The sequence below is a fragment of the Salmo salar genome, chromosome 12 (genome assembly GCF_965601325.2).
Source record: "Salmo salar chromosome 12, fSalSal1, whole genome shotgun sequence".
NCBI lineage: Eukaryota > Metazoa > Chordata > Actinopteri > Salmoniformes > Salmonidae > Salmo > Salmo salar.
In genome coordinates, this window is record NC_138302.1 from 25849423 (window position 1) to 25862743 (window position 13321).

The window sequence follows — 13321 nt, forward strand, 5'->3', positions numbered from 1 at the left end:
GAAAGGTGCTTCCTAGGAATGAAATATTTTGCATTTCTCTAGGCTTTGTACAGATCTGATAATATGCAGTTTGATCAAAGGGCCTGCGTTAGCTTACTGGCTGGGTCAGAGGCAGGCATACCTCTGTCAAACACACACACGGAAATGTGCACGTGTACACAAACACACACATACTTAACAATGCTCCTCTGGCTTAGGGGGGAGGGGGGAGCAGTGGATGGTTTAACCTCTCCCATCTTGACTAGCCGAGAATGATAGCTTGTTGTGGTCCTTACACCTGTTTTTTTTTATGAGTGTTTTTAGACTGGAGAGTTGAAACCAGGACAATGTTGTGCAAAACCACAGGGCAGATGAATGTAAATGAGGTAAATGATTTAACTGGTGTTCAGAGGTGTCTGTCACATGCCTTTCAGATCTAGATCTATGAGAAAACTATTTGATGAGAACACATCAGCCAAATCTTCTTATTGACAAATTCCCAGTAAGATAAAGATTAACCTCACCCAAGTTAATGGATTTTAAAACATAATGAGTTACTGGTACTTGAGTGAAAAGACAGTAGCAACCAGATCCTTTTCAGCAGGGAAAAGAAGGCCCTGCTCGCTTCAGACAGCCACTAAGAGAAAGAGAGAGAAAAGAGACAGGAAAAACAAAGAGAAAGAAACAGCGAGGGGAAATGACAGATGACAGGAAGGATCAGTCATTAATAGGCTGTTGAAATGGAGAGATAAAGGAGGAGAGAAGGAGGGAGGAGAAGAGAGAGACACTCTAGTTCTAAAGCAGGCATATTAAGTTCACTGCTGGTGGTAGGCTTCTAAAAAATGAATTACATTCTAATCTCCACACTAGCATACTACTTAGTATGAAGCGATGTATTGGCCATGCATTCTAAGTACCCACTGGGCACAGACGTCAATTCCACGTTGGTTCAATGTAATTTAATTGAAATGACCTGGAAACAGCATTGATTCAACCAGTGTGTGCCCAGTGGGTAGTAGAGAAGGCTGGACAATGAAATTATGATTGGGCTTCACTGCATCTCCTGAAGGTCTTGAGGGGTAATGGCAAAGAAAAACAACTTTTGACCCTTGACCTGGAAGTTAATCCCTTCATTGCTGTACAATGATGACTATTACTCCCCCTATTACTATTACTCCCCCCTCCCTGTACCCCCCAACTATTTGAATCTCACTCAGGCATGATTCTGACAGTAGGGAGCTGTCCGAAAATACACGTTTTTTGTTGTTGTTTTTTTTAAATCAGGGGCGAAGATCGAGAGAGCTGGCTGTTGTGATGAAAAGGGCAAAGGTCAGAGATCACAAGGTCACGTGTAGGTCACATGGTGTCTGAAAAACTCCACACTGGTGCAAATCATCAAAAGTGGTAGAACAACTACTGTGTAACGCTACGGAGGAGCAAGACGCCGCCACAACGCCCACAGGACAAAATGGCGGGTGGTGGATGTTAGGATTAGGGGATGAGGTAAGGGGGGTTCGGTGACAGGATATGATGTCGTTTGATAGACAGGAAAAGGTAGATGGACATGCTCACACTGTGCTCTGTTGATCTGTGACGATCTGTGGTGGTGGTTAACCGTTTCAATGCCGGGCTCCAACCCCAAGCAGTGAAAGAGTGTTTTTGGAAAACCATGGACGACATAACATTAACAACCAAACTCAGGGGGAATATAAAGTAAATCATCTGACATATTATCTACCATTTTGTATTTGGATGAGAAGGCTGCATGTTAATTTAAAAAAAATCACTATCATGCAGTTTTTTTTAGTTGTGAGGTCCATAACTGGTAATATCAGGAAGTTATGAGCACACTGTTACACAATGGGGATATGGGATGATATTGCTCATGTTATAGTACATTTAAAATGTATTATTTTGAGCTCAACAACAAAGGAGATGGAGAACTTGATAGGAGGGGGATCTTGTCAGAAATATATTTTTTACTACAAAAAACCTGTCAGTGAGCCACTCTCGCATGCAATCCTTATTTCTAGGAGAAAACACGCATACACCACCACACGCAAAACACACTTGGGTCATTCCCTTTTTTACTCACGTGGACAAATGCTCCTGGCTGTGTCTATTTGGAGGAAATTGCGGTACAGAATTATCATTCAACGGGGCAGTTTCCTCACACATTGGCCAAGTCTCCCTTAGAGCATAGAAACCGGCTTGGGGAGGTCCCCACTTTTGACACACAATAGCCACTTAGATAGATAGATAGATACAAAAAACGTTGTAGTTTGCAGTATACTTACAGCACTGGTGTCCTTCTTGCCTTTGTGAGAAGAGGCCACTAGAGCCAGATACTGGATGACCTTCTTGGTGTTCTCTGTCTTACCTGCACCAGACTCCCCACTGGAGAGCAGGAGACACGGGTTAGAGAGAGAGAGAAAGAGAGGGTGGGGGTACAGAAAGAGAAAGAGAGGGGAGGGGGCAGAGGGAGAGAGTGAAAGAAAGAAAGAAAGAAAGAGTTTGAGACAGAAAAACAGAGGGTGAGCGAGAGAGAGGGAAAACAGAACTGACAGATTGTTCACAGTTCAATAACTCACTTGAATTAAACCGTGAACCACGTGAGTGAGAGTGAAATAACAACAATCAACTCCCAAGCACAACGTTTTTGTCATTGTTCAAAGTAATGTAATGCCATCCAACCTCTTCCTGTGTGCCTATACCAAATGATTAGCTCTACCCTACTGCTTTATACCATGATGAAAGGAAACTAAAGGGTCAGACTGACCCACTACCAAACCAGGGGGTCCAAAGAAAAAAAAGTCTGATAACCTGAAAAGACCCATGTACACTGAAGGCAGATCAAGTAAAACAGCATTCCTAATCCAGTGTATTTGAGGCTTAAGGAAGACTAAGGCAGGGAACAAATGTATCAGACATATCCTACACCTCTAAACCAGAAGGCCAAGGGTGGGTATTTGACATATTTAACAGAGGTAGGAAACTACAGAAGGATGAGGGAGAGTAGTTTATTGGCCTTTGATCTCTAGATGCTGGAGACGCCAACCGCAATGCTGCTGTCTGAATGATCCCAGTCTAGCGTCCAGCTGGCTCTAACAACTCCATAAAAGGAGAGGTGTTCGTAAGATCCACCAGAGGCTGTCTGTCATGGGGCCGACTGGGCCGACAGGAATCTATCCAGTATCCACCATAAAGATGTAAGATCATAATTTGACGTATATTGTCATAGCAAAATAATAATTTTAACGTTTAGTCCATAATGTTGCTTGATCAGTGGTTAGCTGGCCAAAAGTATTAGCTGGCCAAAAGTAGACTACATGAAAAGTGCAATACTGTTTATATAATTGTGTGTTAGTGCAGGTTTTCAGTGAATTTATGTAAATCATGAAGCCCATCTTCCTTTTCTGAGGTGCAGGAAAATTCTCAACAATAAAAAGTGTGATCAAATTAAGATCCTACATCTGTACCTCATCCACAGGACCTCAACCACAGGACATCATCTCACACTATACAAGGTCGTAACCTCATACTACAGCATATACTGTGCATCAGGTCTGATTCACACTACTCTCCTACGAAGACCTACATTCGTTATGAATGTTATCATAAAATTCCGTCATAACATTCATACCTCACCGAAATACAACAGACCAAGCTCACATCAGGCCCAACATTAACTGTCATACAAAAACCTAAAATCACACTACACTAACTCTGTGCATCAACACACACAGGCCTCAACTCACACACCACTTACAGCGTCACTCCTTACACCAGGTCTAGAACAACACTACCCAGGCCTCAACACACTGTAAAAACACAGAACTCCATAATCCCTGAAAATATCCTCTGAGAGACCTATAGGCCCTGAGACAGAGACCTCTCATTCTGTATATCTAAGTGAGGGGATTCCTCTTCTAACACAGTTTGTCTTAAACCATCCCAGGGTCAGGGTGGCCACCATGGATCACTGGTCTGGATAGCTGGTCAGCATCCTGGGCTTTGGCCATTTTCATTCCAAACCTGGGTTCAAATGCTATTCAAAATTATTTTAAATACTTTGTCTGTGCTTGATTGAGCTTGCCTGGTTTATTGGACATAATAGAATAATCCCAAAACAGTCCACCCCCGCCCATCTGGCACTCCAGGCAGAATAGAGCAACTGCTCAAAGTATTTGAAAGAAAAGAGTTTGAATAGCATTTGAACCCAGGTCTGGTTCACTTTTGGAAATTATGCTAGGTCTCTTACTACACTCTAATTATTGTAAAGAGAAAGAGATGACCCCATATAAATGAGATGTCAAGACCCCAAGCAAGGATTTAGTGAGCTATGTGGCTACTTCCTATGCATTCTTATTTTGGTTGTAACTAAGGATTGTGAGGAGAAACTCAGCAATGGAATGGGAAACTGCAGTGTGTGTGTGTGTGTACAACATGTTATTGTCAACATACCACACCCTAACAGCAGTCCATTAGCTCATGTTTTGTCTATGTTCACACTTTTATGTGAAATGTGTCTTACAAAACTAACCATTTATAATAGGAGTCTGTCACAAAGCCTACACAATGCTGTTATAAACAGCACTATCATATAAATACTATTACATTGACATAACAAATGCAATTAAAATCTCTAGACTTCAAAAGATGATGGTACAGTACATTGTTTGCCACCCTACAGATGTAGGATCTTAATTTGAGACAGTTTGCTACAGCAGAAAAATATTCCAGCAGCAACAGGAAATGTGAATTATTATGTGGAATATAATTAATGGACATTTTTGTAGACATTGATACATTTTCATATGGGAAAATCAAGTTTGAAATGTCAAAGTGTAAATTACAAACTTCAGAACTCTTTTTAAGCCTCAAATACACTACAACCTTTACATTTCCTGCATTGTAGAAAAATGATCCCGCACCAGGGTGATCAAATTAAGATCCAACATCTGTATGTTGACTATGTATGCCATGACTTGTTATGACATGTGCTATGTCATGTTCATCAACATACTTCACAAAGTAATGCTATCGTCACCAGGTCAAACCCCTGTCTACTATGGCGACAACACAGTCAGTCCCTGGTTCATATGTTTTTATAATACATCAGTCTCATTTCATACACACTCAGGGAGCATGTCAAATAATGGCATTCCCCGTAGCGTATGTTTCTCCTATATATGGAAAGAGAGCATGCTTATACCTAGCTTATACCTAGCTGACCCAACTAGAGGTGAATTTGTTTTCCAAAAGCTCCCAGGTTTTTCAGAAATCCCTGTTGGAGGATGTCCTCGCAGATTTTTTCCTACTGATTCCGGGAATCTTTCAACGGGGATTTTGGAAAAACATGGGGGAAACATTAGGAACACTTCTGGAATTTTGAAACCCTATAGCTCCAAACTTCCATCCACAACCCTACTGCATTACCGACCTCCCATTCCCTGACTACAACAAACAAACAGAAAAATGAAACCCCACTTCTCCAAATAAGCCTCCTCTGGTAAATTGTTCAGGCAAAACTTCAGGAAGTGAGTCGATTTGATCAGAGAATGCTGCATCCTGTCATCAATCGCTTTAGAATAGAAGGAGCCCGGAGCTCCAGGGCACTCTACTTTAGACAGGGACCCTCCCATTTCCTCTACTGGGTACACTGGAGGCTTGACAGGAAAGGTGCTCTGACGTACTGTAGAGCTTACTGTAAATAGGCACGAGACAACATGCCAAGAGGGGCTGAAGTGTATTGGGTTTTGTTATGTGTAGTAGACCTGACTAGCTAAAACCCCTAGAACTAGGGCCCAAAGATGTTCCTGAATGTGTGGCCTGACAACTCTTAGCCTATATAGTAACTAGAATTGAGACAAGAGATTCCATTTCACTCCCAGTCCCAGTGAGATTCTCAATAATTGCTCTGCAATGAGTAAACAAACAAAATGGAGTCCAAACAAAAAATAATCTGTCTTTATAATCAGGACAGGGCACACTTCCTGTCTCTCTGAGAGGAGAGAGGGGAGGAGAGAAGAGGAGAAAGGAGAGAACAAAAAGAGAAGTGTTCTAACCCCTAACCCCACAACTCCCTGGATAATGGTTCCCACAACATACAGATGTAGGATCTTAATTTGATCACTATTTTGTTGCTTAGCATTGTCATTCACAGCAGGAAATGCTAACTTGGAGTGTATTTGACTTTTCAAACGGCTTCTAAAGTTTGTAATTTCCACTTACAAATTTCAGACTTTATTTGCCATAAACAAAAAATGCATCAACCCCTACAGAAATGTTTATTATAAGCCACATTGTCACGTCCTGACCCTGGTATGAGGTCATTGTTCCCTAGTAGATTGGTCAGGGCGTGACAGGGGGGTGTTTTGTCTATGTGTTTGGGGTTTTCTATGTGGGTTGTCTAGAGTTTCATTCCATGTTGTCATTTTCTATGTTGTGGCCAGGTATGGTTTCCAATCAGAGGCAGCTGTCTATCGTTGTCTCTGATTGGAAGCCATACTTAGGCAGCCTGTTTTCCTTTGGGGTTTTCGTGGGTAGTTATTCTCTGTTTAGTTGTATGTTACCTGACGGAACTGTTTGCTGTTGTTTTGTTTCTTTTGTTAAGTGTTCGTTTTTTCATCAAAATATATTATGAGCACGCAACACGCTGCGCCTTGGTCTCCTCTATACGACGCCTGTGACACACATAATAATTCACATTTCTTGATGCTGCAAGTTTATTCTCCAGCTGTCGCAAACTGTCTCAAATTAAAATCCTACATCTGTATGACATGAGCATTTCAGCTGTCATTCATCAAAATACCCACTGAACTTCCTGTCATCCTTAATGTGAAACCAATTAGACATGTCACCATAGTTGTCCCCCAAAGTGTTCAATCCCACCAGACAGACCACAGTGTGTTAGGGTAGTGCAGTAGCAGGCTGGAAAAAGGTAATGTTGACATTAGAGGTCTCTCATTTGTTTAACTGTGGCTGTGTCTGAAATGGCTCCCCATTCCTTATGTAGTGCACTACTTTTGACCAGGGCCCATTGGGAATAGGATGCCATTTCGGACACAGTGTGTGTTTATGTAACCCATGGGTTACATAACTGTTACTGTTCCCTCTTCAACATCCCCCTCCTTAAATTCCCCCCCCCTCATCCAACCATGTGACGTCTAGGAAAAATGTGGGGAGAAAAAACAACAAGGTGTAATTTAGGATTAAACGTACTGTATAGTGTGAAGTGTAGTGGATAGTGTAGTGGATAGTGTAGTGTCAAATGTCTTCTTTTTTTACTCACGTGCAAAGAATGGACTGGTCCTCACGATCTGCAGAAAAAATAAAAATCCTGTGTCAGGATAGGGTTGCTCATACATACACATATGCAGTATAAAGACGGGCATCTGACATCAGTACACCATATAGTAAGACAATTGGATTGGTTAATCAAGAAGATGTGTTTTTCTGGTCCTGGTAAGAGCATGTCGCTTGCAACGCCAAGGTTGTGGGTTCAATTCCCACTAGGGCCACAAATTCAAAAACATACTCACTGTACTTTAAGTTGCTTTAAAATGATATATCTATTAATCATTTCTAAACGTGTGTAAATCATATACAGTATTGGTATGTTTATCTGCTACCTGTACATTTGGATAGTATTTCATTTTTATAACTCTTCCTGTATGATGTATTCAGTAGTGGTGCTAATGAGTAATAACTTAAGCGATGATGACGTTCTGTTGTTTCTTGTCTCGATGTACAGTGCAGTCCTCAGATCACACACAGCCTATCATATGAAACATACACTTTATTACTCCAGAGAAATCAACCAAGCATTCACATCTTTGTACGGCCATGCGTTGAACCTTTGTACAAACAGGGCATGAGTTCAATCAACTGCTCAAGTGAGAAATTGGTAGGGCTTTCCCATGTCTAAAACATGAAAACAAGACAATTTGTTTTTGGAAATGCTTTGATTTTGGAAAATAAATATGTCCACCTGATGTGTTAAGCAATACGATGACTATCAATTCCTGATATGTGAACCCAAAAATAGATTACATCACAAATCCTAGGAAAATACTAAAGGTCCATGTAGGGATATAACGAAACAGTATCCCCCTTTAAATGCTTGACAGGGTGTTTATGTGCTTGTGTGTGTCTGGAGTCTGGGGAATGCTGTTAAGGAGAAAGACCATTTGGATATTATTAGTTCAATTATCAAGTTAAAGTATTTGGAGCCCAGTGCAATCTAAACATGACCTATGTGAAACAGCGGGGGGGGGGGGGGGGGGGGGTGTAGAGGGAGAGAGAGCAGAAGGAGAGAAAGAGAGCGAGAGAGAGAGCAGCAGAGAGGGTTAGTTAATCCCCCTGTGCATTATCCTTATCTGCTAATAGAAAGCCCATGGCTCGTATGTTGTGTCATTTAGCGTAACTCCCCAAAGATTGAAATCTCTCCTTACTGGCCATCATTCCCATCCCTGGTCCTACTGGGCATGTGCTACGCAAGGCTACACTAGCCAGGCAAGCCTGTATGGCTTTGCTCAGGCTGGAAAGAACCGAGCGCTAGGATGCTATTCCTCATTTTGGACGTGACTTGGCAGTGGGCTAGGTTCCATTCCACACACAGCAAAATGCTGTCTGTTCCCCTTTCTTCCTAATTAAGGCACAGAGGGGAGAGAGGGAGAGGAGGGGCATCCAGGGTTGTGCAGCATTTCCAAACACGCTCAAAACAGATTCAAACACAACACTGACACCAAATGTAACTCGGAGCCATGGAGTAGAACCTCACAGGGGAACGGGAGGCATTGGGAGAGGGGGAAAACGCCAAACAGAGTAGGGGCCAAACTGAAATGGCACCCTATCTCCTAGTGCAAAAGCGAGATAAATAAAATACGGAGAGAGAGAAAGAAAAAAAGAGAGAGAGAGACAGAAAGATATGAGAGAAGGAGTCTCCCAAATTACAATTGGTTTAAAGGGAAAATTCCAAAGTCCCTCTAGTCTCATCCCAATCACGAGTTCACCAGAGAGATAAAGCCAAGACCTGTCATCAAATCACCATCAAACAGAACATTTCATATAAGAGATGTATATAAATTCTCCTTATGACAATGGCATTGGAAAAACAACATTTCAATCATCATCCAAATCATCCTCACCAGCTGAAACTTTTTACAAAAAACCCAATCGCATGTGAACTTCCCATCTCTATTGCCTTCAAACTTCAAAGAGCAGGCAGGGCAAATTTCTAAGCCTTAGTGAAGGAATGTGAGTCTTCCCAGGAGAGATGAGAGCCAAGATTTCACAGAATTGTCAGAGACTCTGATTGTAGATAACACTGTTAAGACACTTAAGAAAGTGTAGACGCTGTAAGACTATTATCTAAGACTTTTATCTGTTATGTAGCAGACAGGCAAGGCTGCGTCTGGTCAAAAGTATTGCACTACATACAGTGCATTTCCTCCTCATCACTCAACACACAAAACCCCATAATGATAAAGCAAAAACGTTTTTTTTTTAATACATTTTTGCAGACTCTTTACTCAGTATGTTGTTGAAGCACCTTTGGCAGAGATTACAGCCGCGAGTCTTCTTGGGTATGATGCTACAAGTTTAGCACACCTGTATTTGGGGAGTCTCTCCCATTCCTCTGCAGATCCTCTCAAGCTCTGTCAGGTTGGATGGGGAGCGTCGCTGTACAGCTATTTTCAAGTCTCTCCAGAGACGTATGATCGGGTTCAAGTCCGGGCTCTGGCTGGGCCACTCAAGGACATTCAGAGACTTGCCCCAAAGCCACTCTTGCGTTGTGCTGGCTGTGTACTTAGGGTCGTTGTCCTGTTGGAAGGTGAACCTTCGCCCTAGTCTGAGGTGCTGGGTGCTCTGGAGCAGGTTTTCATCAAGGATCTCTCTGTACTTTGCTTCGTTCATCTTTCCCTCGATCCTGATTAGTCTCCCAGTCCCTGCCACTTGGCATTCAGGCCAAAGATTTCAATCTTGCTAGAATCTTGTTTCTCATGGTCCGAGAGTCCTTTAGGTGCCTTTTGGCAAACTCCAAGCGGGCTGTCATGTGCCTTTTACTAAGGAGTGGCTTCCAACTGGACAATCTAACAATCTACCATAAAAGGCCAGATTGGTGAAGTGCTGCAGAGATGGTTGTCCTTCTGGAAGGTTCTCCGATCTCTACAGAGGAACTCTGGAGCTCTGTCAGAGTGACCATCGGGTTCTTGGTCACCTCCCTGACAAAGGCCCTTCTCCCCCATAGCTTAGTTTGGCCAGGCAGCCAGCTCTAGGAAGAGTCTTGGTGGTTCCAAACTTCTTCTATTTAAGAATGATTGAGGCCACTTTGTTCTTGAGGAATTTCAATGCTGAAGAAATGTTTTGGTACGCTTCCCTTGAGCTATGCCTCAAAACAATCCTAACTCGGAGCTCTATGGACAATTCCTACAAACTCATGGCTTGTTTTTTGCTCTGACACCCATTGTCAACTGTGGGACTTTATATAGAGAGATGTGTGCCTTTCCAAATCATGTCCAATTAATATAATTTACCACAGGTGGAGTCCAATCAAGTTGTAGAAACATCTCAAGGATGATCAATGGAAACAGGATGCAACTCAGCTCAATTTCGAGTCTCATAGCAAAGGGTCTGAATACTTATGTAAATAAGGTAATTCTGTATTTTATTTTTAATACATTTGGAGAAAAAAATCAAAACCTGTTTTCGCTTTGTCAGTATGGGGTATTGTGTGTAGATTGCTGAGGATTTGTTATTTATTTAATCCATTTTAGAATAAGGCTGTAATGTAACAAAATTTGGAAAAAGTCAAGGGGTCTGAATACTTTCCGAATGCACTGTAGGAAATAGGGTGCCATGTCAGACACTGCTAAGGTTGTTGATAGTCTTGCTCCTCTTAATGTACATGTAGACCCATGGAGGGATCGCCACGGCGACACCCCTCTAAAGGGTTTGTTTGGACCATACCATTAGTCATCCCTCTTAGGGGTATGGATCTCCTCTATTCTGTCATGGGAAATCCTATCAGCAACAATAAAAACTCCCAACACTCAAATCTAAACATAGCGACCGAGTAGACAGCAAGCTATTGACCATCCATCGTCATAATGTTTACTCACGACCCTGGATGCACACGCCATAGCTGTAGATGTACACACTGACATTTCCTGTGTGTACATGCAATTAAGATGGTAGATTCCTACACATACAGCATATCAACAGAAAGTATGAGTCATACACTACACCAAAGATGGGCAGCTTTTGTAGGCCCCTCTGATAAAAAATAAATACAAAATAAGTTGAGTCGGGGTCTTAACTTACTGTTGGGAGTTAGAATAGTAGAACACACAAGGTGCAATTTCGAAATGTTGTTGTGAATCTGCATTTTTTTCCCTTGTTATGTCAGTCACTGACAGTCAGCCCATGTCAGCAACATGTTTGGGGGTGTTAGTCTAGGCAGCTAACTTATCTAAACTTGTAGTTATCATGGTCGAATTACCGACCAGAGGGCCCCTATTGATTTTGTTAGTCTCTCAGTCAGATATCATTTTAAAAACATTTCTCTCCACCTTATGATAAATTGTGTAGAATTGCAGGAAATTAGCTGTAAAACTGCACATTTCTCTCTCCACACCATGACAAAATGAGTAGAATTGCAGGAAATTTGCAACATTTTGCTTAGGGCCCCCTCAAATATTATTGTTCTCAGATTTTTATTTATCAATTTTAGGTGTGTATTAAAATGTGTTTGTTTTTTGAAAAAGCTATACACTGAGTGTATATACACAGAACAGCTGCTCTTTCCATGACAGACTGACCAGGTGAATCCAAGGTGTTCCTAATACTTGGTATACTCAGTGTATTTTCATTGTCTAGCTGGAATGGCATGTTCATATCCTGTATATTTGACTGTGATGTGGTCACCCAAGATGAATGAACTAACTCTAAGTTGTTCTGAATAAGATCTGCTAAATGACTAAAATGTCAAATGTAAATGTTTTACATACTTACATACTCATATTACTGTATTGATTCATTTTTAGATATTGATGTCACAAATGTATCATTTGTACAGTTTTTTTTATTAAAAAAAAAGGTAGTTATTTGTTACATTTGGCTTTGTAAAACCTAGCAGTACTACTTATTTCTCTGAGACTGAGGCAGATATAAAGTTTTGCAAAAAACATGATTATTTGTCTCTCAGAAATGAAACCATCAAGTGATAGATTTCAAACAAATACATGTCTGTCATTGAACAACCCCATGCCATGATTAGACAGTGAAAAAAAAACGAATCTATTTCATAAGTTCTTTAAACAATAAAAGCTAATTTTCCAACATTTCTGAAAATGGACATAGCGTTTTGGAAAGAAACTCTTCATATAAGCACGCCTACACATCTAGCAGCTTAAAAGATCTTTACAGCTAGAAACATTCTAAAATGCTGTTTAAATTACTCCACATTTCTCAAAACAGATCAAATCGTGTAACAATCATAGACCAACGTAGATCAAACATAGTAAAAACTTTTTTTTTTTTTTAAATCACTGGTAAAAACATTGATTAACTATTTGTTATTCTACACCAAAGTAGTTATAAACGTGTCAGTGGCACAATTCATAAATGTAGCCAGTGAGGGCTTAACATTCTTGTTGTGGTTTTGTTTAACCTCAACCTGCCTTGTTTCCTGTTCACCTGACAGATCCCCCTAGGAGCTGCGTGCACACACCCATACGTGCACACACACACACACACAGTAATGTGTTACTTCTGACTAAGCTGGAATGTCAAATGCTATCTGACAAGAACCCACAGAACTGCAGGCAGCTCCTAGGGGGACCTGTTGTGTGTGTGTGTGTGTGTATATCGGTATCCTGCACGCACACATACACAGGCTTAACCTGTGATTTACGAGTGTAAGAAAGTCCATCTAAGACCTAAATCCAAATGATATAAACATGAGGTTTCAAGTTTATGAAGTTGGAGTGACTGATAAAAACAGAGGATAGTCAAGTCAGTGTGTTTGCTCTCCTCTTTGTAATGTATGACTAGAAATGTATCCAGCGCTTAAACCCGGTACTACATAATAGGGAACTTGAGCTCGAGTAGGAGTGAGGTCATTGTGTTTCTGATTGGCCAGCATCACAGGGCTTATTCTAACTTCTCTCATCATGCTGCAGCACTTTGAACAATGGAGAGGGTTGGTTCTTACATCATTTACAATGTGCTTTCAAGGTCATGTTCTGGGAGGACCCCATTGGTCAGAAAAGGGTCAAAATGAGGTCTAAAGGAGAGATGGTGTTGTTTTTTCCCAAGGAGGTGACTATCTGCTGTT

The 13321-nt window shown here is 41.3% G+C and overlaps 1 protein-coding gene across 3 annotated transcripts in view; it reads right to left on the reverse strand.

Moving 5' to 3' along the window:
- The window catches only part of LOC100380663 (myosin-11), a 40354-nt gene that overhangs the window by 18706 nt on the left and 8327 nt on the right, over nt 1–13321 (reverse strand). For 2 of the 3 annotated variants that reach the window (XM_082958780.1, XM_082958778.1), the window contains exons 4-6: nt 7274–7301; nt 2277–2376; nt 2075–2098 (exon numbers count right to left, since the gene is read on the reverse strand). In XM_082958780.1, the coding sequence (XP_082814906.1) occupies nt 2075–2098; nt 2277–2376; nt 7274–7301 (152 nt within the window). The remainder of the gene's footprint in view (nt 1–2074; nt 2099–2276; nt 2377–7273; nt 7302–13321) is intronic. The other variant, XM_082958779.1, reaches the window with a different exon arrangement.